The sequence below is a fragment of the Micropterus salmoides genome, unplaced genomic scaffold, assembly GCF_014851395.1.
Source record: "Micropterus salmoides isolate LMB-PRFRI ecotype aquatic unplaced genomic scaffold, ASM1485139v1 Ms_hic_scaffold_18, whole genome shotgun sequence".
In the NCBI taxonomy this organism is placed as follows: domain Eukaryota; kingdom Metazoa; phylum Chordata; class Actinopteri; order Centrarchiformes; family Centrarchidae; genus Micropterus; species Micropterus salmoides.
The window spans coordinates 6,602,655-6,628,514 of NW_024040928.1; the positions used below are offsets into that span (position 1 = coordinate 6,602,655).

A 25,860-nucleotide genomic window follows, 5' to 3' on the forward strand; every position below is an offset into this window, starting at 1 on the left:
CCATTCCTCATAAATCTGACGACACAGAGCATGAATGCAAGACTGTGGTTTTCACTCATGCGTTCAAGTTTGTGTATCTTGAAATGAGGCTAAAAAATGGAAATGGAGCAGAAAGAGAGGAAAGGCAATGTCAAGCACAGAAGCGTGATTTGTATGTCTGTGTGTTGCCTGCTTTTTCTTTCCCTCCTCTAATGAGTCTGACTTTATAATTGGGCTGCTTTAGGGCTCAACTCTGCTTGCTCTCATTACCTTTCCACTTGCTGTGGACCGCATGAAAAGTCACCCTGTTCTTGAGATACAGCATTACATAACATAACAGAAGAAGTTCCACTATGTCTCTCTATGGACACACACTTGCACAAACATGCATACATACAAAGTAAATGCACACACTGATTATTATCATACAGACAGACAAATGGGATGGAAACATGAGCAGGAACTGCATAAGGACTTTAATTTTCTAAATCATAGGATGCACAGTTTGCAATGTCTACAAACACAGAAAATCACTGAGAGCTGTGGTCATTTATTCACAGTAATGTGTACAACATGCTGATTAATAGGATTCACAAAACAGACATCGAGTGTGTGTGTCTTCGCTGTACGTCTAAGTCCATTGATTACTATGCATCAGTCCATCCTCTATTACTGGATCACTGACTTCACCACGTGGCTCTTCAGACACAATGACGTTATTCCTTTAATGTAATTACTCCTCCATTACACTGAGAGTAGAATCCACATTTTTTATTCTGCCACCAATCATTTACTAATGTGCTTTAGCAGCCGGTTTATTGATCACTGGCCGGCCTCCAATGAAGAGAGTAGAAAATTCACAATGGTGTTTCTGTTGGCATTTACTTGAAGGAACTGAAACCTCGTCCTTCAGTCCTTCATCCATCTGTTCAGACAGTTCAGTAGCTGTTTTTACATCTTACTGAGAAATTGCTGTGACTCCTGCTAAATAATCGGCTCAACCCAGCATCCTTTTAATCATTGGAAGCATTTTTATATCAGTTTACACACATTTATTTTCATAAAGTTTTTGTATTCAGCACCAAAATCTATATACAAAAGGGAATAATGCGATATATATGGAAAAAGATACCTGTTGGACTGTAGCTCTGTCACTGGCCCTGACCATTGGCCTCCCTCCGAAGCCAGATGTTATTGAACAAAACTCCAATCTGTAGCACCTGGTTAATTCAAGGGGACCAGAGGTGGTAGTTGAGAACAAAGAGTGTGCATTAAGTTAACGTATGTGGCATATGTACACATTTTGAATTGATCATCCCAAAAAAATCAGTGATAGGTAGGTAGCTGTACTAGATAAAACATAAGCGTCTGAGAAAAAGCGATGGGTGCTCCCCCTGTTGCCCTCATTTACCCATGTGTCAATTCTCACTATAATTCAACTCAGATTCCCTTTAAGGCTCTCTGCTCTGGCGTTTTTCGACGTCGCTTTTTATGCCGTCTCCTGGTGGCAGCATCAAAGCAGGTGACCATCATGACATTGGCCTTGCAGAGGTTGAGCCTGTCCTCTAGCCGAGCTGTCACTACTTCAAGAGCCTCCAGATGCTCCAGGGAGTCCACCGCGAAGGTCTGCCACAGGTCGACTGGAGGAAGACAGAGACGTGACACTAAAGCAGCTGGTGAGGTAAAGTGTGTGACCAATGTATAGGGGATCGTATGTTGACAATATCACAATGAGGTTAAAGGGGAATTAGATTTTTTGTTTGCTGTATTTGCTGCCCCATAGTCCTAACTATCTATATCTGTGGGGTGTGACAGGGTTACGGATCAATACCAATGACTTTAGGAAATACTTAACAGGATGCTGAGATTTCTTGAAAACTTGTATGTATGCATGTTTTGGAACAAACTCTTACCTAACAGTACTGAGTAAAAAAAATAATGTGCTATAGTAAGACGTTACAAATAGTGCTAAGGATAATACTAGTTATGGAACAGGATGCTGCTCAATGTGCTGTCATAATTCATTAATTAATCAATCAACCGATAAACAAAATGTATATGCAATTATTTTGATCATCTATTAATGGTTATTTTTCAAGCAACCATTATCTGGTTCAATATCCTCCACTGTGTGTGCTGCTGGTTGATTTATTATTTGGGATTTGGACCATTGGTTGGACAAAATAAACTATTTGAAGATGTTAAAATGGGCCCCAAGAAAAAGTGCTCAGCTTTCTTTGTTTTTTATCATTTCATAGACAAAACAATATTCTATTTGACTGATCAAATAAATCATTAGTAATATTCATTAGTTAGTTTTATTCCTGTGTTAAAGGTTGAATGTGTAAGCTTTAGTGACATCTAGTGGTGAGGATTGCGAATTGCAACCAGTAGCTCACGGTGCATTCATGTGCTCATGGTCCCATTTTCCGAGTTGTGAAGTCGTTCTTCTGATATCGGTGTGTGTTCATGTGCTCTGAAGTCAGAATGTGGAATCAACATGGAGCTAAAGATGTGTTGGATTAGCATTATCAGAGCATATAAACAACACACAGAGACATCTAGTTCACTCTACATGGACAGCAAATTAACCGTTACAACCATACTACAAATGACATGTTTGCAAAATATGTATATATATAATACCTGATTTTGCATGAATCAAATTTCTGTGTAGTGCTTTTCCTACTTCTAATAAACCAGTCGACTACTACTACTACTACTAACGTCACTTCTTCTTCTTCTTCTTCTTCTTCTTTGTACATATTCAATGTAGTGACGAAACATGCTCTGTAGAGCAGTTTGTCCGTTTAGGCTACTGTAGAAATATGGCGGTGTAACATGGCAACGTCCATGTAAGGGTGACCCGCGGTGTATGTAGATAGAAATGTCTCATTCTAAGGTAATAAAAACATAACAGTTCATTATGTAAGGTCTTTATACACCACTGAAAACATATTATACTGCATTTTTGTCAAGTGATCCTCCTAAATATGACACAGTAACCCTTTAAGCTTCTGTGACAGTAAATTTGAATCAATCGGTCTTTACTGACTTACTGTACTTATTTATACTTATTTTCATAATAAATACAAATATTATTTTGCATGCTTACACTCTTGGTTCCACTTGGCGGGCTCCAGCATAAGGTTGTGTTTGGCCTGCTCTAGCTCTCTTCTCAGGTTGTTGTATTTGACTCGGACCTCTGACATCCTCTGTTGACGGTGCTCCAAAAACTTCAGCTTGGCGCTGAAGCATGCAGGCCCCTGAAAACATGACACACACACACACACACACACACACACACACACACACATTTCCACTGCTTTTTTAAATAAAAACATAAATCCTGTAGTATAATTTGTAATGTTGTGCATTCATATGTGATGCCAGCTAGCTTTAGTATTTCTGTCCAATGAAAACCCCACAGCACCTAGTACTTTACCCAGACTGCCAAATATAAACAGAAGCATCCCCAAGATGTGAGACAACATTAGTGAAAATGTAGTATTTTAATTTTAAATTAGTAAGGTAAACTTTCTCCAGAACAAAATTTCCAAAGCATTAACCTTTACTGTTCTTATTAAAATGACTAAAATCACCCATAAACACCATGTTCGGGCAGGGATGACAACTCTGGGCAGTGAGACAAGACAGGTCTGTAGGCTACTAAATAGAGCTCCTCTCTGATTAAACTAACCTTATTATGCTTAAGGGACAGTCAAGAGAAGGTCAATACGTGTATATTTTTAAGGGAAACCAAGAAATCCTTTAAATATGAAGAATGGAGTGCTGCTCTACTACAGTACAATTGTTATTTTATTTAACTTTTCTATTGTTGTTTGTATTTTATTCCTCAATATGTGCTATTTCTTTATAAAAACATCTCTTCTCTTTTACTAACAATGACTTGCATTTGTTTTACTTCCAGCGTTCTTCTTTGTCCTTTGCTGCGGCATTGACCCAATTTCCCCCCATGTGGTCATTAAAATTGTATCAAAGTGCCGGTCCTGAGACTGGTGGAGGTGGGGAATAGTCTCATGAGGCCAGACCTCTCGTCATGGGGACATGACGTCACCACATGCAGCACATTTTGTTTTCAAGCACATTTCAACTCTAATTACAAGTTGGAATATTTTATTTAAGCTTTACTTACCTAGGGTCAAATCACTGAGCATGCTATTTTTCATGCTGATTCTACTATATTCACACATGAAACATGGTAGCTGCCCAGCACAACCACAGTGTTTATTTGTGGCCACTGCAGTCTTTGTGCCTTCCTCAAAAGCACTGTGAAAGAGGGTATTGCGAAACAGGTGAGTGTCAGACATCCACTTCCCCAGCCAGATTTTCCCTAAGTGACTGAACCAGACAAACTGGAGCTGTGCTTACAGGTTGTTTGACTAACAGGCTTACAGAACTGGTAACACTTGTATTATGCGGGTTTATAGAAAGTATTGAAAAGCTGCAGTAGGCTTGTGCTGTTTGCCGCAAAAAAGACCTGAATATTTCTTAACTGCCTTTTAATTAGCTAAAGCTAACATGTTCTGCAGGCGGTGGCGTTTGTCATTTATCACCAGTGAAACAGTAAGTGTTCACTTCAGTAACTGACGAAAAAGAGAAACTTGATAAGATACCTAAATGTTTTCTACATTGCACTTTGCTAATAAAAAAGTCTGAGAATAGATAAAATATTTAAGAGGAGATTTGTTAGCATCAGAGCTTAATCGATCAGGGTACTTTGCTAACTGAGATCCAAAATGGACCCAGCTTTCGACTCAGAAGACGGCTAGAGAGACTTTTATTGCAAAATGACTTGGGCTCTTTTTCACACGGTGTTGACGGTGTTATGATGAACAGGGCTAGAGGCTTTAGAGAAAAGAGGTCGGGCGGACATACATTCTACCAAAGTTACTATTCCTTCTTGTTGCCAATAGAGGTTGATAAAGGTCATATTTTACATAATGCCCTTTAACCTCCTAAAAAAATCAAAATAAACCCAGCACCTGTTTGCCAGCACCTGCTCTTTTCTGCATCCTCTGCACATTGTCGATCTCATAGACCTTGATCTCGTAGGCCTCTGGAATTCCCCGATCCACCCAGCGAGAACGCAGACCGCTAGCCGAGCGTCTCAGGGAAAGGGGTGTATCATGAGAAAGACGACGCTGGTGAGTACCTACAGCAGGGTGAGGCAGAAAGTGCAGTGAGATGCTGTATCTCAACTTGTTTTCTTTCTCTTCTCCAGATTCAGGAGTGTGTCCCCTTGTGGCATTTAATGCCCAGCCCATGTGCTCTTATGGGGAACAGTTTGCCTGAGGGCAACCACAGCTTGCCAGGGTTACCATATTATTCATAATTGTCGAGACAGAAGACACGATTTCTGTAACTCTCTCTGGATTGCCGGAGTTTGCCAGTAGAGTACAAAATGCTTTATGTCACTGGGATCCTAAGACATTAAGAATATATTTTGATATGGATACTGCTTTCATCAGAATGTAGACGAGTTACTTGCTTAAGGGGACACTTAAGGAGAAATTAAGCACAGACAGAATTGAATCATCAAATTACCAGTAGATTATTCTTGAGGATTTAAAATTCATATGCCCAGCAAAAGCTTTGTCTCCTGTTTTAATTACTCCATTAGCAGTTTTTACTGTGTTAGCCATACTTTCAACAAAACTCTATTTTCTCAGTGTATATCCATTATAAAGTGTTGTTAGTATGCAAATGCCCATCTTTATAATTTGCTGTATCGGCCAAACACTTTCCATTTTCTGCATTTGTGCTGCCTTTAGAAAGTGTCTTCCCTGGGTTCATATATTAATGATGTGACCTCCTACACAATTAGGCTTTTAATGTCAGTAAGGAAACTAGGTCCGACTCCATTCTACAGATGGGTGCCATCTTCAATTAATGTCACATTAATATTTTATATGGTCATATTGCAAACCATAAAATATGATGGTGGAACTATCATTCATAAAAATTTAAATTGTTGTTTATGGTTTGGAAATTGTTCTAGAGCAGAAGAAATGATATAGCAGATGTATTCAAAATTTCTCAGATGTAAAAATGTATTTACTTTTCTTTCTTTCAAAGGATTCACAAGACAGTTTTTAAAATGAAATATGATTCAGCACTTGACAATTTTACTATTGAATTTAATTTATTTAATTGGATTGGTGTGAATTTGCCAGGACACCATTGGGACATTCCAATGCAACAACAATAAAATTGACAAAAGTAAAAGAAAACATGGCATACATTAAAGAGGTCATATTATGCTTTTTGGCTTTTTCCCTCTCCTTTATTGACTTTATTTCTTTTTTGTGCATGTAATAGGTTTGCAAAGTGAAAAAGCCCAAGGTCCACCCCAAAGAGTGTTCCAATTTCCCACAGAAAACTCTGATCTGAACTGCCTGAAAAAAGCTTGATTATAGTCCAGTCTTTTCTTCCGCTTTCTTGTGAAGTAACAGCAAAACACGGGTCATAATGCTCGTCTAGCAGCTAGTCAGACACGCCCTCAAAAACACCGGTGGGAAAACACTGAGCTGTAGCACACACTTCCCTTCTCCCTTCCAAACAATAGCTACCATCCCGGCAGTTAATGGACATAAAGTTGTTCCTGTGATGTAGAGACAGAGCTCAGTTAAAACTTTATGAATAAAAGATACATTTGTTACAAATTAATAAGTCACCACTCTGAAACTCTTGCTCCAGTCCATGTTGCTAAGCTGCTAAGGGGACCCGCCCTACTCTGCTTCTGATTGGCTAGTAGTCCTTACCTAGGAACTGCGCATGTACAACTCCTACCAAAGTCTTGTAGCGGTAAGATGTACCACTCCATTGCTAAAATAAAGCCTTCAACACATTGGGTGAAAAGAGTAGCTGCAGAAATGTGCAGTATGAAAAAATGAAAATAATGAAACCATGTAAACCTGTTCTGGTACAACCTCTAAATTAGATTTTGAACCTGAAAATGAGCATAATATGACCTCTTTAAAATATCTGCCAGGTGATAATCATACTGTACTAAAATTAACAGAAATGAGTGGTTGCTTTGAGAGAAGGAAAATATATGAATGAATCTGAAATGGTCATTGCAGGTTATGATTAAGCTCAACATGCATGCTAACTTTAGACTTTTTTGAGACTACACTTGCAGCACTAACACCCAACACCAATAACACACTGAGCACTTGGATTAGGTTCTGATCTTTCCAGAAGAGAAAGTCATCCAGTTTAGTTCATAAAAAGCCAATTATTCCAGGTATTTTACCTGTGTTACCTCTCCTCCGAGATGATCGGCTGCTGCAAGCCACACTGAGGAGAGAGCCGCTCCTGTCGCTGACAGAATCTCTGTTTGAGGTGCTGCTGCCTGTGGCTTCACTGTCCCTCACCATGCTGTCATATCCACTGCTCACCATGCTGTTCCTGTTAGAGAAATGCAGGGATGTCTTCCCCATAGCTGGTGGCAGATCTCCACTCAACACACTTGTGGTGTCACTTGCGTGCCCACTCTGGTGATCAGGCATGCGGGGAGCAGTCACACAGCTGTACGGCGAGGGAAGTGTTGTCATTTGGTCCAGTCCTCCAGAAGTGGGGCTAGAGGCCCTTTCCTTAAGGAGGTCTGAGATCCGGCCATTGACAAAACCCTGGATTGCAGATTTTGTGGATGAGCATGTGGAGCTCTGGCTCGGAGTGCGACTGATGGAGTGAAAAGACCGTGGAGGGGACGAGGAGAGGAATGAGGATGTTCGCTCAAAGCTAACAGTTTTACCATCTGGGGAAAGACTAGCGCTGCGGTTGATGGACTGCCGGAGGCTTTTGTGAGGGAGACTGAGGTTCTTGATGCTGGGGGCAGACAGTCGACGGACTTTGGGGCTAGCCATCTTAAGTTTCCCCACAGCAGAGAGCTTGGAATGGATATGTCTGGCAGATTGAGTTACAGGGCTTTGAGAAGGAAAGAAGTGATGACTCTGGTCAGCCCGAGGATTCTTCCTCGGGCTCCTGCTAGCCCTTGATAAGGTACAATCTCCCTCGTTATTTCCTTTATAACCTCCCTTACAAGTCCCTTCAAAACTTCCCTTGGAGCTCCCCTTAGAGCTCATGGAGGTGTTACTACTGCCTCTATCCAGAGCTGGGAAGTCCCTTGGGGATCTCCCGAGGGAATTGGTCCTGGTAGCCAGCTGCTCCAGTTTGGCACTGAAAAGCCTGCTACTGTCCTCAATGGGTGACTTCAGTCTCCCATTCATATGATCGTGTTTCATTCTTAGACTTGAGGTCTCAAACAAAGATTCAGTTCCTTTTCTGGGAGTACTACTAGCATGCTGTTTGTACTCTGTTCCATATTTCTGAGGAGAGGAGACATGGGGGCTGTGGTTTGTTGGGGAGTGCTGTCTGCCCTGCCTCCTCTCAAGAGTTACCCTTGGGCTACAAGGGGTAGATGATGTCACCCCCCTTGGGTCTCTGTGGTCTTCAGCCATGTGACCGCAATTGTAGCTGTCCTGGTAGTTGGCATTTTGCCAGGCTCTAGGCAAACTACCTGTTTTAAAGAAAGCAGGGGCGGTTTCTTGGCAACCAGGTGAAACACCAATTCTCTTGGGGGCATTCCCAACACGTCTGGAACCGATTTCTCCACCCTCTGAACCCCTTGGAGTGTTAGTGGAATAAACATGCTCCCTGTCTCTAGGGTGGCTGTTGTCTGTATTTCTCGGTCTCTTACCACACCTTTTGTTTTCTGCAGCTTCATCACAGAAAGCTGAATCTTCTAAAATCATTGGGTCATAAGAAATGTGGCTAAAAAGTGAGTCACATACTTTGTCAGACCTTTTGGCATGTGTCTCAGAAGCAAAAGTCCCATTTCTCTTCTCAAGAGCATTTCTATCTTCAGGACATCTGACATTAGTTACTCTGTGCTCAGCCTGTGATGTGACTCCTGTAAAAGTATCAGGAGGATTTTCTTTTTCTTTTGCACCTTCCAACTCACAAGCCATATCTGTATTTATCAGCATGGGATTTATAAATGAAGGTAAGAACCTCTTTTCCCTTCTGAACTGATACTGGAGTTTTTCAGTGGTAGCCTCTGTAGCTATGGATTGAACTACAGAGCTTTGGTTTGTGTTAGAGGAGCCTGCAGCTACAGGTTCTTCACTGACATTGCTGATTATCCTGATTGGATGAGAGCTGGCAAAGCCTTGAACACGTGCTTGTGATTGGGCAGTGTCTCCAATACAAATAATGTTTCCTCCTGTTCTCCCTCTGTTTAATGCACCACTGATGGTCACCTCCTCCACCATAGAGAAGACAAGTTCATCATGACCTTTTAGGTCCAGTGGCTGTTGAACAGTTACTGTGATAGTGGCTTTCATTTCCTCAATGTCCTCGGTGGGGCGATTAGGTAAGGCATCTCCAAGTATAACACTGGTAGCTGTGGAGTGTGAAGAGGAGCAGGAGGCCGAAGGAGATATGGGGGAGCTCTTGCCAACTGGTGAGGTCCTTTTGCCTTGTTTGAACCAATCAGCAGCCTCAGGACTCTCCTGTTGCCCTTTACGCTGAAGTGCAAGGGAATTGGTTTCGGGCAAGCCCTGAGCATTCACATCAAAGTCCTGAGCATCTGACTTAAGAGTTCCATTTTTGGGCAGCTCAGAGTGACGGGTCATGTTAAGACTGAGAGTTTGATTCAGCAGTTCCTCACTGGAACTGGTTGCGCTACACTCCTCACAGTCATACAGACCTGAATCCTCTCTCTGAAAACTGTCTCCAGGGAAGGCACCATCTGTTTGTTTTTCTCCGACAGAGGTCTGACTGCAGCCTAACCCCTGATTCAACAGCATCTGTGGTGTTTCTGATGAATCTGTGTCTGTCTGTTTCCCCATTCCTTTCTGTGGTTGTGATTTGGGTGTGGCATTGTTAACAGAAGGCCCTTTTGGCTTGAGCACATCTGTTGATGTCTCACTTCCATCAATACAGCCCAAACGCTCTTGAAGTTCAGCAAATGTGTCACATTTAAGACAGTCCCTCTCTGGCCCCTTCGTGTCTGCTTTCGGTACTTCAATATTCCCTTGAACAGCTTCCTCGTTCTTCTTCTCTCCCTGCAGCTGAGGAATTCTCAGAAGCTCTTGGAGCAGAGCGGTAAACTCGGGGTCCTCCATGTCAGCCTTGTTCGGATGCAAAGAGGGTATGATGGGCACAAATTCAGGTTGAGCCAGTATTGAGGTTGCTTTGGACTTGACCAAGCCATGTGAGTCAAGCTGGATGACTGTGTCACAGGACTGGTCACTGCTGGAGCGCTCATCCAGTTCACCACGCAAACAGAAGCGAGGGGTGTCAACATCAATCTCATCGGTGGAGTGGAATGCCCGCAGGGACAAAGACTGAGGCCCATAATCTTTAGTCAAACTCCTCCCGCAAGGAGAACATGAGGTGGATTGCTGTCGAATAAGAATAAATTGTGGAGTTAGTTCTAGTACTGGACTATCCAAAACATAAATCAATGAAAAAACCATTGGGGGTAAACAATCAAGTGGTAAGGCTACAGTAAGTTTAAAAACAAACCGACTCTCACTTCCTTTACAAAGAGGGCACCAACATTGTGATGCTAATAAAAGGTGGTAAATCGGTAGAAAGACATTACAGGGCATGTACGGTACCTTCGTCCTCTTCTGTGTCCTGCGGATGTGAGCAGCCAGCTGAATAGTGGAGAAGGTCTCTTGAAGGTGTGCCAGTGAATCAGCAACCTGAGCGATCACTGTGGTATGGCAATTTACATGGCCCAGGGACTCTCGAAGGAGCATAGTCAACTTACTAACCCTATGCAGAGACAGTGCAAATGTCAGACATTAACTCAAAGGATGCATCATTCAATTTAATCTCCAAGCAGTCAAATGTTCATGTAGCTTTTATTGTATTCCCTTAGCTTTTCAGCAAGTATAAAATGGGTTTATATGCAAAAATCTGACCATCTATGGAAACCAAGTTACAAGACCACCAGTAAGATGCAAAAGACTCCACAACAAAGTATGCCAAAATGTTTACACTAATAATATTTTGGAGTAACATTCTTACTTGTTGTGGGTGGTTTTATGTCCACTTAGAAGAGACAAGACAACAGGACCCAGTTCTGAATATGGAGGTTTATTTTTGCTCATACCCCTCATACCACTACACACATCAATCATGGTCAACTTAGTGGGGCCACGTGAACCTAAGGATGGAAATCACAAGAGCCGATTGTAAATGCAAAAAGCTTTTCATGTTTTCAAATGTACAAATAAAGAACTCGTGAATTATAATATACATAAATAATGTATATCAAATTGCATTAAATCAGCAGTGAATTTAGGGTTAATTGTGGAAAAAACATTCATGGGGAAAAACATAATTCACTACAGACAAGCCACCCTAGGATTTGAATTCATAACAACCTTTCCCAATGGTGCTGCTTTCTGTGCGAGGGGGCTGGACATGGAGAGTGAAGAACATTATAGAGCTGTGGGACAGGTATGTAACGAAGTCACTGTGCCGACGCGCTGCAATGGCCGCGTCCAGGAGGGCAGCAGCCCGCTCAGCAGTGGGAGCCTTCACCCGGTTGTGGTTACGTAGCTGGATGGAGGGGAGAAGATAGTCATAAAATCTCATGTGGAAAGAATCTTCTCATAAAGTACTTCAATAAAAAAACATCTGCCGGATGACTTGCCGTTTTGTCTGTCAATCCGCCACTATTGTCTGTCACTGTATGTTTTAATGAGGATCTGGAGGCCCTCTTATTGTTAGCAGACATTTGTACTTTCTTAGAGATTTCTAGTGTTTATGGTAAATTGACTGCTCCATTCATACAGTAAGTTTCATTTTAGTATTCAATGAAGAAATAGAGAGAAATACACTGGGAGATCCTTGCTGGCAATTGACAAAAAACAGTGCGAGGGAGGAGACAGCTGCACAATCATGATGCAGTTAGGTATAATCATTTATGCAAACTAATAGGTTTCACTCACAGTATTGTCTTGTCACGTACAGTGTAGACCATTATCCAAACTGACTCATCATTAATCTAACCATATCTAGTGGGCAAAGCCTAAAATCTGGCTTGGAGGCATCCCAAACAAGAAATCTCAAACATTATCTATAATATCACTAAGACCTCCTACTGAAAATAAATGAAACAATTGGTTTGTGGGCAATGAAAAAACAATTTTCTGGTTCTCAGCTGTTAAAGCAACTGTAAAATAATGCTTATTAGTATATATTCAAATTAAGTCTTTGATGCATTGCCAGTGAAGCGGAGCCAAGGAATTGTTACTTTCCAGATTTGGTTTTGTATTTGAATAGGATTGATTAGACTGTACATAATCATACCAATAACTCACGTTTTACATTTTTATTTGGTTTTATGGCTGATTTTGGACCATTGTATCCTAGTGTTTAGACAGAGCACCGGACTTTTATTTAACAAGTTTATTTATCAAGACCCCTTTTTCCTAATAAAAACACTTTTCCTTCTACCTGCATCCCGTAGATAGGGTCCTCTTGGAGTCTAATATGGGCTTTTGGGCTGTCCTGGATACCGCCTACTGAGGGGATGACCTCCCCCAGCAGATCCCTCAGCGTGTCATCCTCTCCGCAGCAGAGCTCAACAGCAGATACTGATACAGTCAAATCAGTCCAGGTCTTCTCCCTCCGCCGCTCGATGGCACTGTACAGCCAGGAGATGGCACAGGGAATAAGCCCGAGCTTCTGGATGCCCTCACTACTCCCCACCATGCTGGACCAGGAGCCTGAGGTAGTTAACAGAGCACACAGATGTATGCATGCTATATAGACACAAAAACATATAGTACATATATATGCACATGTTAGCCTTTAAACACATGGGTATATGGTCCAAGCTAATGCACTAGCTTACAGACATCAAAAGACACAATATATAAACTCACAAAACTGACCAAAAAACACAGAGCAGTTTTACAGAAACATACCCACAAAAACATTCAGATTTTCTTATGGACTGGTGCCATATTGTATTTCCAAGTGTACTTTTGCCCCACATTAGTTATGAGTTATGGTCCTGTTTTACCTGTTCTTGTCTTATCCAAACTCTAATTGAATGAGGAGAAGAGAATTGATTTACTCCAATTAAAGGCCAAGCTGCCTGCCGTTATTCAGAGAGAATGGTATTCTGTGGAGAAGATTGATATCCCCTGGCTGTGGGCCACATGTAGTTTGTATCGGCCAACTAATTCAATCAGATTTACGGAGAGTGGCGTCATGTGAAAAAGCAGCTCCAAGGAGACCCTGTCCTTACCCTGTGTGTGTGCGTGTGTGTGTGTGTGTGTCTGTGCCGCAAATCTATTAAACCCCCTCACCGACGCTAAGTGCAGGGTTCCATCTCTCTAATAGCAACGTATTACAGTCCATTTTGTTTACAGTCCCCTCTGAGCTCAGCGCTTCAGCAAAATAAAATGAAATATTTGTGTCTTTTTTGTGTAGTATGCTGACATGCCTATCAGGCAAAGGGAAGCTTTTAAAAAAGTATACCTGTTGTATAATTGATGAAGAGGCTTTTATTTACAAAGTCATAGGTGAAAGAGGAATGACAGAGAGTTGCAATCGCAACACTTTTCTGGCAATACTGTGGGAAAAAAGGAAAACAGAGAAAGACAAATGGAGCAGGGGAGAACGCAAAAAAACAAGGAGGCTGGAAATGTGTATCAAGATTGATAAGAGGACAGAGAGAGAAAATGGAGACAGGGAGTTTAAGTGATAGAGCAAGAGTGAATGATAGCAGGAATGGGACAGAGAAGCAGGAAGGGGGGGGGGGGGGGTGGCCTCTGAGCACAGATAAAAGCGTCCGACTCTCATCTTAAGATTTTAACCCGTGGCCTTTCACAGCGACCGATTACTCACCCACATCAGCACATCCCAAACCCAGAACACATCCATCGCTGCCGCTGAGCACGCAGCGGATGACATCAGCCAAGACGCCTGCACACACCTCGGCCTGGTCAGAGAGAACAAAGGAGAGCGAGCATCTTATGATTCAACTCTGCGCAGAAAAAGTACAATGAAACGAAAAGCACTGAAGCAGAGGAGGGATGCATACTAATTCTGTTAGATTCCCTTGGGCTCAGATACTGTAAGCAGAGAGTGGAGACAGTTGAATATAACTGAGGGACTGTGTAATTGTGGTGGCTATCCAAGCCCTATCAGTTTCCAGCTCATCAGACAGAGAGAGCAAACCAACCGTGGTGTGTAGTGTACAGAGGGGAAAATATGCATTGAATACTTGAGAAAACAGAGAATGCGCCAGACTAATGTGACACTATCAAAGCATCTGTAAGTATAAAACAAATCCCTCTAGATAGGTCAGTATAAAGCAAGCACATATGGAAACATTTAAAAACATATTTGAATTATGTTCAGAAGTTCATCAGGATGAAGAACCAAACCTGGCTTGACTCTTGAGGATAGGCAGCTTCAAAGTTGAAGGTCTTCAGAAGATTCTTGCCATCCCTGCCCAGTGTCATCGTAGAGTATGGTTGGCTTTTGCTGACTGGTTCCATTATGGTGACTCTTTTCTTCGACGGGTCAATCCGAAGAACAGGTGGTTGGTTTTGGCCCTCTGACAGCGTTGGGCTCACCCTCAGTATGACTTTGACCTGTACATACAACGAGGGAGATGGAAGCATGTTGAAAATGACAGTATGCTATGAACTGTTGAATATCCACTGAAATGTTTTATTTGACGGGGTAGACATTCATGGCTCTAGTGGTGTCTGTCTGTTGTTCTACCTCTTTGGTCCAGTCTGAAATGTCTCAACAACTATTAGATGGATTGCCGTATTTGTCATATCTTTGTTGGACCATCAGCTTTTCATTTCGTGTTGGAGTGGTGATGGCGCAATGGATAAGATGCCTGCTTTTGGTGTGAGAGACCTGGGTTCAACTCCCCACTGTGATCCATGCACCAATGTCTCCCAGAGCAAGACACTTAACCCCTAGTTGCTCCAGAGGCGTGCAACCTCAGACATATATAGCAATTGTAAGTCAGTTTGGACAAAAGTGTCAGCTAAATGAATAAATGTAAATGTCATAATCAAAAAAAAAAACATGTATTTGTCCAATACATTGTATGACACTCTAAAATAAATTAAACACTCTGAAAAATAATTTGGCACTGTTCAGTCTACCAAGACAAATACGATTCTGTTATAGCTTACTACAACTAGCATAATAGCGCACCCAGCTAATGCTAAGCCAGCATTAGCTGGTTATTAACTAGTGAGCAGCTACAGGGTGAGAGATTAAATGCCTTTTTAAAGGGTTGAGTGAACACTATTACTTCACTTACCCCTGTACACATACTGTATACACATACTGTATAAATATGCAGGAAAGTGCTAAACATTTAAAACTACTGAGACACCTTGAAAAGGAAACTGCATTATTTATTAAATGCAAGCAGTGAGTGCTGTTTAACAGAACAACATATGTGATTTCAGAAGAAGCCTGTGAGCAGCAAATATGTAACTCAGAAATAATACCAGCAGTACATGGAAACTGATGAAAAGAGAATGAGGTTCAAAAATATCTTTATATCAAATTCAGCAAGTTTTAGCATTCTGAAATCTGAGAACACTGTGAGAAAACTCTAATATATATACTGTATTTATGCCACAAAATCTTCAAATTGGCTGTGTTATGTTGTCAGTTTTACTGTTTTACTTTAATTTATACATTGCTTTTGAAGAGTGGTTTACCATACAGGGGTTTTAACTCAGGAGCCTGACATCAAATGTAGCTGTGAGAGAGGGAAATAATTGTCAGATTTCTGCAGCCTCTGCTGCTTAGCCATTGGAGGAAAGATACTATTTTATGCAACGTACATTGCGAGAATGTTGAAAAAGGGAAGCCTAGGCAAAGAAAAGTAAATGTCAAAAAGGATTAGGTTTGAGCTTTGGGATAGTGTACTTGTAAATACTGTTGTAAATGTTTCCAACTGACATTTCTTCAGAGAGGCAAAGTTGTTCCCTTTAGCATATCTGGTAATCTGTTGTTTTGCTTCTAGCCATCAACTGAAACTGAAAAAAGGAGCAGTCGCCTATGTTGTTTAATGTTAAATTGAGATAAAAAACTAAGTTTAGGCTGCAGTAGACAGACAGTTGATCCAGTTAGTACAGAAAACATACATGCACTTACAACTGCATGGTTATGCATACCTCCTGCTATATTTCCGCATGTCATGACATTAATTCCTTAATGCAGCTCTCTACAGGAAGCCTTAGGATTTACAGGCTTTAAGGTCTTAAATTAAGTTAGATCCTGACTCTGACAGCCATTTGACAAGGCTCATAAGTCTTAATCTGTGAGAAGACAAGGCAACATTTACCTCACAAAAACAATAAGCTCTATTATGGTTTATAAACCAATTATAAAATTTTGCTTAATCAGGGTTCATGTCTGCAAGATTGCAAGTAGCCCTGTATGCCTTGACACCCAATCGAATGTGGTTTTCTTGAAATTGTCCAGGCTGCATTACACCACAATGACATCATCCGTCATCGACAACTTGAAAATCTGAAAGCCATTTTCCATCTGCCACATGATAAGTTACCAGTGACTGTAAAGGATTTTTTTCCCTCTCCCCTCTTCATAATTCTAATATCTTATGCAAGAGGTGGCTCCCTAACCCTATTGAACATGTGTCAAACTCTATTTATGACGGTTAAATTATTCAAGAGACCCATTTACAAGCGGAGAAAATCCTTCTCCGCTCTCACACACATCTATATTTTGGCACGCAAAGGCACACAGAGCTGAGTGCTCGGGCAGGTGTGGCTGGTGGTGGGGTCTGTCTGAGCCCTTATCTGTAACTCTAGACCAAACCCAAGAGTCCATCTATCTGAGACAAGGGGAGGGCAGGCAGCCATATCGATCTCCCCAGTTTCTCTCAGAGGACGGGAGGAACAAGATGGAGACATTAGCACCACATTACAGTGTATCAAAAAGAAGGGGTGATATAGGATCTCCTCCAAATTGACGATGAGCTCTTTACTCTGCAACATGGGTGGTAAAAACACTTCCAAGGTTGTGGTCGAGGGGGAGGATAGTATGTACTTTCACAGATTCACCACCAGTCCAGACCTATGTATTTACCTAGAGTCTATGGTATTTACACTTACACTGCATATAAGATACAAAGTGGCTCAAGTTATACAGGATGTTCATCAGTGTCTTCTGATATTACATGTACACTTGTTGTATATTTTCACTTTAAATTAATATTACAATATGCAAAGTATTTGTAAAGTGTGGATAATGCATGTTATATATTTCTTTACAACACACATTATAGAGCATGTGGTGTATGTCCTTGCAACTGTCCTGCACTTGGTATGTGATGTGCCGCAAAGAGCCAAACAGAGTCAGTTTGAGTTCAAATTTGTTGAACTTTGACCCCAAGCTGCACTGAAATTCGTGACTGCAGTTAATGGCTGAAGGCTAATACTTGTGCTGTGATTAATGATTGAAGATAAATGAAGATGGGGTGTTTCTGAGCATAACTATATGGTAATAAATGCATTAATCATACCATTAACAATAAAATCATTTATTATAGACCAAACAAACAAAAAAAGAATGCTGGAGGCAAACCACAGTGCTCTTAATGTTAATGTCATTTTTTGGGTTTGTTACAGAAACGCTGTTCAAGTGACACTGTAGCTTGGAAAAAAGAAATTTCACCTGAACAGATGGTTGGTTTTAACACCTCTCAAATAGCTACATCCATTGAAACAAAGAATAGTAGGACATTTTGGGCAATATGCTTATTCACTGTCTTGCCAAGAGATGTCTGTACACTAAATATGAGACAGTAGGAGATTAGCTTGGCATAAAGACTAAGAGCAGGGCAAACTATCTAACCTCATTCTGTCCAAAGTTAAAAAATTTCTAATATATAAAATATTCTAATAAGCATATATTATTTCATGTGTTTAATCCACAAACAAACACGAAATGTAAAAGCCAGTGGATTTATGTGGATTACATGATGCTTCCTCTACAGTTTTCATGCTAAACTACACTAATTTGCTACTGGGTACTGTAGCTTTATTACATTTACATTACATTTATTAATTTAGCTGACACTTTTATCCAAAGCGACTTACAATTGCTGTGCATCTCAGAGGTCCCATGCCTCTGGAGCAACTAGGGGTTAAGTTTCTGGCTCAGGGACACAATGGTGGATGTTTCACAGTGGGAATCAAACCCAGGTCTCCCACACCAAAGGCAACCATCTCATCTATGCGCCATCACCACCCCCGTACTTACTGTACAGACATGGGAGTGGTATAAATCTTCTCATCTTGCTCTCAGCATGAAAATTAATAAGTGTATTTCCCAAAATATCAAACATTTCCTTCAAGGATTTAATATTTTTAAAGTTATCTCCTACAGACCATCCAACTTCGTCCCAATAATCCTGTGCTGAACAAAGCAGCACACACTATAATATATAAATATAATATATAAAGTGGGAGCCCAACACTGACACCATCATCAAGAATGCCCAGCAAAGGATGTTCCTGCGCCAGCTCAGGAAGCTCAACCTGCCTAAGGAGCGGCTGATCCATTTCTACACAGCCATCATCCAGTCTGTCCTCTGCACGTCCATCACTGTCTGGTTTGGATCTGCCACCAAAAAGGACAGGAGCAGACTACAACAGACAGTCAGGACTGCAGAAAAGAACGTCGGTGCCAACCTGCCCTCCATTCAAGACTTACACATTTCCAGAGTCAGGAAACGGGCAGGAGACATCACTGCAGATCCATCTCACCCCGGACACCAAAACCAACAGACTTGCGAGTTTCTTCCGAGGAACAGCAGATTTCTGACCCACAATGTCAGGAACAACATTTGTGCAATAACCCAGTAACTCTGCCTCTTAGCACCGTGCTCCATCGCAATGTGTACATGTGTACATGTATGTATGTATGTGTATGTGTACCTCCGACATGTACATAATAATGATAATAATTTTACTCCTGCATCCTTTGCACTCAGCTCATTGCATTATTGTCTCAATCTGTCTATATTGTTTTTATTTTTACTGTGTATATATGTGTTCTCTATACTGTAGCCTGTGTATGATTTTATTATTGTATTATTATTGTATAAGTAAGCACATCGTGAGCAATATACAATCCTGAGTCAAATTGCTCGTATGTGTACACACACGTGGCAAATAAAGCTGATTCTGATTCTGATATAATGTGAAGACAGCTTTGCACTGTGTATGAAGATTGATGTCAGTAAATCAATCACTGATGATGAACTATTGCAAATACTATAATAATGATCTGTAATTGGACTGTCCCAGTCTGACCAATTTGTATAATTGTATGAGTGCTTGAAATTCGTTTTACAATTTATCATTCATACAATTTTCATTATAATCACCATGGATTTATAACCAAATTACATCCAAACCAAATGTGGATCACTGTAAATCTACAGGAATCTGAAACCCTATGGTCTACCTTGCCAACATTGGGCGAGTCTTTGGTTCTAGTGGCAGCTTGGAGCAGGCAGGAGGGGACAGGCGGTGGGTTTTTCTGGATCATCTCCCTGAAGCAGGTGGAGAGATGAGCGGGAGCTGGATCAGAAGCCTGGCCTTTTTTCCTCGATATCAGGTTGAGTTTCTCGACTGCCCTGCAGGGGAAGACGGGGGGTGGCATGTCACACCACTGAAACTTATGGTGCAAACAGTATAGACATGCTGCAGATAAAACAAATTTTTTTACACACACCAACGCTGTTTTAATATCAATATATATATTTATATATATTTACCTTGCTATAAGGGACATAGCAGCAGTGTTGGCAATGTTCACCACTCTGGATATGTGAGGGATCTTTGAGCTAGTCTGTACGGTCCCGGCGTCACCACAGCCCAGTGCAGCATCATCTGCAGCCTGCTAGGGAAGAAAGCTCATTATAAAAATCCAAATCTGTAATTGCACTCCTGCACCCACTCCAAAAGGGGCTATTATCACGGGAATTACTCTGGGGACACGTGTAGGGTGCGTCTGTCTAAGTAGGACATCTAGGCTGGGAGCACAGTGGGTTAAACATACACCACATATTACGGCTCTAGCTAGCTGCATGTGGAGTGTGAGGAATGGTTTATGATGGCTATAGTGACTGCTATCTAACTTCAAAACATGACTCCGTGTTGGAGAGGTGCAGTAAACATACGGTCACTGCCTCTGACACACACACACATCCTCGGTCAAGCAGCCTTATGTAAAACAACTCCAACATTTACACAGCTGTAGCTCCAAGGTTTGTGTCTTGCACTCATTTGTAGCTGTACCGTGTGTGTGCAACATGATGACCTATTCAGCATGCATTTGCTACTGCTCAACATGAAGTCACCGAGCCTCGCTGCGGGCCACAGAGCCAGCATCTCTGTATTACAGTGCTCTCATGTTCCACTCTCAAGCTCCACGTCCCATCAATGGCAAGATAACAACGTCAGCTCGATTTCTTTTAATGTCCGACCATAAACTGCCAATTAGCCATAGAAGAACCGCTGTCGTGGTTGGTTTGGAAGGAGACTGGGAGGAGGATAAAGACAGGGCTAAGGTAATATATGTAGCCGATGGTAATATGGACCGTGTGTAGGTATACTCCCCCATCCCTCCTCCTGTCTTCCTGTTGACTCAGATCATAACCTTTTTTAGCATCACTTTCTCACTCTCTCTGCTCTGATTTCTCTCTTCATTTGTTCTCATGCAGTCTTTTATTATCTCTTGTTTTCTCCTCTCCTCTCCCGCCCTCCTCTCCATCTCTTTAAATTGTCATTTCGCCCCAGTCTCCTGCCTCCCATCTTAAACACTTCATTTCCCTTTCCCTTCCTCTCCCATCCATTTTCCCTCCTCCCTCCTTTCTAACTCGTCTCTCCTCCTCCACTTTCACTCCTCTCATATTATTTCACCTCAGTCGCATAAACCTGTATTGATCTGCTCTCATACTGGACCCGCTTGGCTAATCTCTCATACAGCCTTGCAAAGCCCAGGACAGTTTCATTTGAGTAAGACGCTTCATTGTTATTGTTAAATTTGATTAGACAAGTCGATTAGGAATAACAGGTTAATTACAATATTGCTCTCGAGACTATGTCAGTCCAATTGACCATTCGCTAAGCCTAACGCCCTTCAGTCACTGCTGCTATGCCTGTCTAGCTTTTTTGCTCTGACAGACCACATGTTGATAATGGTAGCTTTACCACTTGAAATTCTTAGTCATTTTTGAAACAAGTCGCAGATTTTGTTGGCTCTATCAACAAAGATTTTATCAGTGAGCTAATTAATCAACCAGGTCACACGATATCTTCAAGCAGTACATCAAAGGTAGGATTTTTATATTTACCTTTTGTCCATCTGGACCAGGAGTGAAAACCCACCAAAGCTGAACCTATAACATTTTAAACATCTAAAACACTCTCACACATATCGTAGGGGCTTATAACCTTTTTCACTGGGGACTTTGGGGAAGGTGGGCTCAATCTAGTGTGGCTTCCATCACAGTAATGCATATTTCACCAGCCAGCCTCTTAAATATCACCATCCCCCTATTGATCACAAGTGCTTTTTCACTGGCTGGCTTTTATGACAGGGGTAAATCATGACCCAATTCCATTCCATTAGCAAAAGTACTTTTAAACAACGTCCTCCTCAGCCATGGGATCTAAATAGGGTCTGATTAGGCACTATGAATCATTGCTTTGCTGACAGGTGCACCCGTAAAGACGTACTTTACCCATATAGCTCATTAAAAGGGGAATGCACACTATGGGATGTGTTATGTGTGATTTAGTGGTAAGAGAAGGCTTTTAGGGGTACCTGATGGTGAGAGTAGATGGTGACACCATCAGTGCTGGACACAGGTTTAGAAGTGACCAGCTGCTGCTGCTCCTCTACCCAGCGGTCCATATCGGGGTTGGGGAGCTTAGGCCCCCTCCGTCTGAGGGTTTGAGGGGTCCTCTGAGGCGTCCTCTGAGGCGTCCTCTGAGGCGTCCTCTGAGGCGTCCTCGGACTTCTTGGGCTGTGAGGAGTGTGGGTGCGACTGCGTGGTTGATGCACAGCAGTGGCAGCTTCCCTTGGAGCTCTGTCTCCATGCTTTGTCTCACTTTGTCCCAGCAGTGGACTGGTGCTAAAGCTGGGTTCAAAGGGAGGCTTAGCTAATGGTTGACCCCTGCTCAGAGCCAAGTGGACAGCCTCTTCTTTGAGCTGGTTCAGGTTTACACCGCAGGCTCCACACTCACCCTGCTCCCTGTCTCTGTCCCTGCACTCATTGGTGGACCGACTATGGACGCGAAGGTTGTCGTGAAGAAATGCACACAGGTCACTAGAGTCCTGCAAAATTACAAAGAAGTTGCAGCAATCATTTTCCATTTACTACTTGCAAACAAATTTGGGTTAGGTGTTTGTTATCTGTAGTTGACATAAGATCTATTTTCACAAAAAAAACACTAATCTAAGAAGGATCAGAGATTCAGCACAAGCTTCTAGTGAAGATATATAACAAAGCTAACTTGCTTTGTTTGATTTCTGGCTTGAGAATTACATGAATGATCACTGAGCATATGGAAATTGAGTCTTCAGAAGGCACTGAAAGCAATCTTAGCACTTAGCTTAAGTAATCATGGAGTCAGGGGTATTGATTAATAATACCCCTGTCATCTTTAAAAATGCAGTAAGCAAAGAAAACTTACTTACTGCACCTTTAAAATAAACTAAAAGTGTGATGAATCTCTGTTGTTATCCTTGCAATGTTTAAAGGAGCATTTCATTTTCATTTTCCCTCCTGATGAAAATAATAGCTTTGTTGAAATTGAAATTGTTCCCTGGCCAAAACGTGCTATAAAATGTCATATTATGCTATAAAATATTATCATATTATGATATAAATATTCTGTGAATGCTGGGCAATCATCCAGTCTTGTCATATCATGGTAATTTAATGTGATTCTGTAACTTTAATGCACAATTGTCATGTAGATGGAGGATAATAATTCTATTTAATTTAGGAACTTCCAAACATGAGGTTTGAAAAAGTTTAAATCATACTAATTAAAAAGGTTTCCAGCATGGACCTATGCTGTACATGAAATCATCATCTCGCTTTTCATCCTGACAAAGACAATCTTGTGTCACATCCTTTTTGGACTGCCCTTGACACCTATACACCCATCCAACACACTCACTCCCTCCTCCTTCCCATCCACCCCATCCATCCAAGCTGCCAGCACATTGACAGCGACCCATATTCCCCCACAGGAGCGTTCAATAATTATGTAAAGCAAAGGCATTAACACTCCAGAAATGATTACACATCAGGGACTACAATTATATCTTCCATACAATAATTTCCAATGGTAAATAAGCCACATGTATTACCTAATATTATCATTATTGTACATCAGATTAGCAAAATAAACAACAACCTGCAAATGTTCAGGTTTCATGTCTTGATGACGGATATGTAAAGAAAGATATGTGCTGTAGTAGCCAGATTTGCTACTGGATTTTGCATTTTAGCCAGATTGCAAACCCATCTAAAAAGATGACGTTACAGAGACATGATGCTTTTGAGAAATCACGCTCAGATCAATAAACCTGCAAGGAGTTAGCTGGCTTATCAGATTTCTTCTGACCATGTCTGTGGCCACAAGATACCATCTCTCTCCTGCTCACATGGTATACTGCCTGTGGTCTCTCTCTAAAAACATGATGCTAGCTTTGCCCCATCCCACTTTAGAGGACAAAAATAAATAGTCTTCCCTCAACGGACAGGACTGTGCAGATGACACACGGATGTCGAGATGAAATATTCATGCCCATTTGAAACCACTCGTGGAGGAATGGCTTTACTTACTTTGTCGATTGGAGTGTGTTTGATGGATGTTAGTGGTGACAAATGTACAGATGGCTGGTGTGCATACCTCCCAGAGGCAGCACTGTAAAGACTCATGTGTCCATGTGACCATTAAAGCATTTTGACTGAAACATGCAGCATCCCCACATAAAGTCCGAAAATGTGTTAAAAGTGTCAGTTTTAGTAACAAAATCTACATATGTGTTATTATATTAGGGCTGCAGCTATTGTTTTTTTTTTGCCAATTAATTGGTTAATCTTTTGGTCTGCAAAATGTCTGAAAATAAAAAATGTCCATTACAATTTCCCAGCACCCGAGCTGGCATAATGATATTGCTTGTTCTGTCAAAGGAAAAACTCAAAACCTTAAATATTTGCAATTAAGTATCATATTAGACTATTAAAAAAGCAAATATTCATATAATACATATATATAATACATAAATACATTTAAGACACTGGAATAGTAATATCTTATTTCTTCAAAATATGAGCCATGGAAGTGTTTCTGCATAAAGAATAGTCACTGGTATAATTATATACCTTTATTGTCTGTCAACTATAACCCTATACCACCACCTGCTGAAAAGTCCTGTGTGTTTACTTGAATCAGCCTCCTTTTTTTTAGTCTATGCCAGCGTTTCACCTCAAACACCGTTTTAAAAGTAGGCTATTTGTTTCCTCATTAAGATTTGGATCAACTTAAAAGTGAGCAGCATGGTCCTCCTATAAGTGCATTTGTGGTCCACCACATCCCTGAGCAGCTCCATCAGAGCATCGCGGTTACTGACCTTGCAGGAGAATTGATGGTGAACAGCCAGGCTCAGAGCTTGTTTCTTCAGAGCAACAAGGGTCGCTGAGCACTTCTCACAACACGCAACTTTACCATCTGACCTCCCAAAGCCGGGATACGCCGACATAGTGCCTCTGCATATAGTCCCGCTACCAAAGGACATAGTACTCCTGATGCGGTCTCCTATAGCTCCAGGGAGGGACTTGTATGACGGGACAGCGTCTGCTCTCTGGCACATATTCCGATGTGGGTCGCCTCTGGTCTTTCCGGCACCCTCAGGAGTAGGGCGCACCTTGGGTTGGCAGTCTTTCAGTTTAATACTTGCAGAAAAGCCGTCGGGCTCACAGTGATGCTGCACTTCTGAGCTCTGAGAATTAAATCATTATAAGAAGGATGTATGTGGGCTTTGGCAGTGGGAAATTAGATGTCAATCGACGTGGACAACTGTAACCACACCCATGTGTTGTTCTTGCAGTGCAACAATATTATAGTAATGAAACTCTGGAAAGACCATGCAGCGTTTTACAAATTCTGTTCAAAACGAATAAATCTGACTTACCCAGTGTGCTGTTCTGACCGAGGCAGGAAATCTCTCTCCTTTTCCAGTCAGAGATGACATGACAACTTGTTAATATTTAAAAAGATAGCCGAACAAAGGCAGGATGCGCTTTTCTTTAATTTTGCCAAAGCTCCGTGGATATAAAGCAAAAATATTTCACTCATGGTAGGCTTAAATGAAAATCAGGACAAACTAAGAGGCTGAAGAAACTGGCTCAGAGCTGGAGTGATGACAGTGGCACAGTGGAGAAGGAGTGAGCGCACTGGAGAACACTTCATGAATTCACTTGGTTATGGGAACCTCCTCAGGGAGGCGGTAAGGAGCAAGTGCAGGCTGTGTTGAACAGTTTGTTAACGGAATTAACTTGAATTGTAATGGCACAGCACAGTCAGATAAGGATTCCTGCATGGGTTATTTTCTCAGACTTGACATAGCCCCCAGAGCCACAGAAGACATTCACACAGCTTTTTTTCAATAGAGTACAGACCAGGGCGCACAAAACTGAATGACATGAGTAAAATAGAGTGATGAACAAAACATTAAATGTGCTTCATGGTGTCTCCCAGGACAGTGACAGTGTTTGTGCTT

At 41.5% G+C, this 25,860-nt stretch overlaps 1 protein-coding gene across 1 annotated transcript; it reads right to left on the reverse strand.

Annotated features, from left to right (window-relative positions):
* Positions 1-440: 440 nt before the first annotated feature.
* Positions 441-25,515, reverse strand: kif26bb (kinesin family member 26Bb). Its single transcript, XM_038726102.1, has 15 exons — positions 25,273-25,515; positions 24,712-25,080; positions 21,886-22,398; positions 19,832-19,953; positions 19,519-19,690; positions 14,427-14,636; positions 13,885-13,978; positions 12,484-12,755; positions 11,406-11,583; positions 11,047-11,185; positions 10,632-10,791; positions 7,259-10,412; positions 4,986-5,155; positions 3,095-3,245; positions 441-1,619 (listed from the first exon to the last, which is right to left on the reverse strand). Exons 1-15 carry the CDS (start codon positions 25,330-25,332, stop codon positions 1,420-1,422), a joined length of 5,964 nt encoding a protein of 1,987 aa, XP_038582030.1. The 5' UTR covers positions 25,333-25,515; the 3' UTR covers positions 441-1,419.
* Positions 25,516-25,860: the final 345 nt, after the last annotated feature.

Coding starts and splice junctions, on each gene's coding strand:
- kif26bb (XM_038726102.1), bottom strand. CDS start 25,332: ATGTCATCTCTGACTGGAAAAGGAGAGAGATTTCCTGCCTCGGTCAGA. Junction 14,637..19,518: donor ACTCGCCCAATGTTGGCAAG/GTAGACCATAGG, acceptor TTGTATGTACAG/GTCAAAGTCATACTGAGGGT. Junction 1,620..3,094: donor CGCCAAGTGGAACCAAGAGT/GTAAGCATGCAA, acceptor GTCTTCCTCCAG/TCGACCTGTGGCAGACCTTC.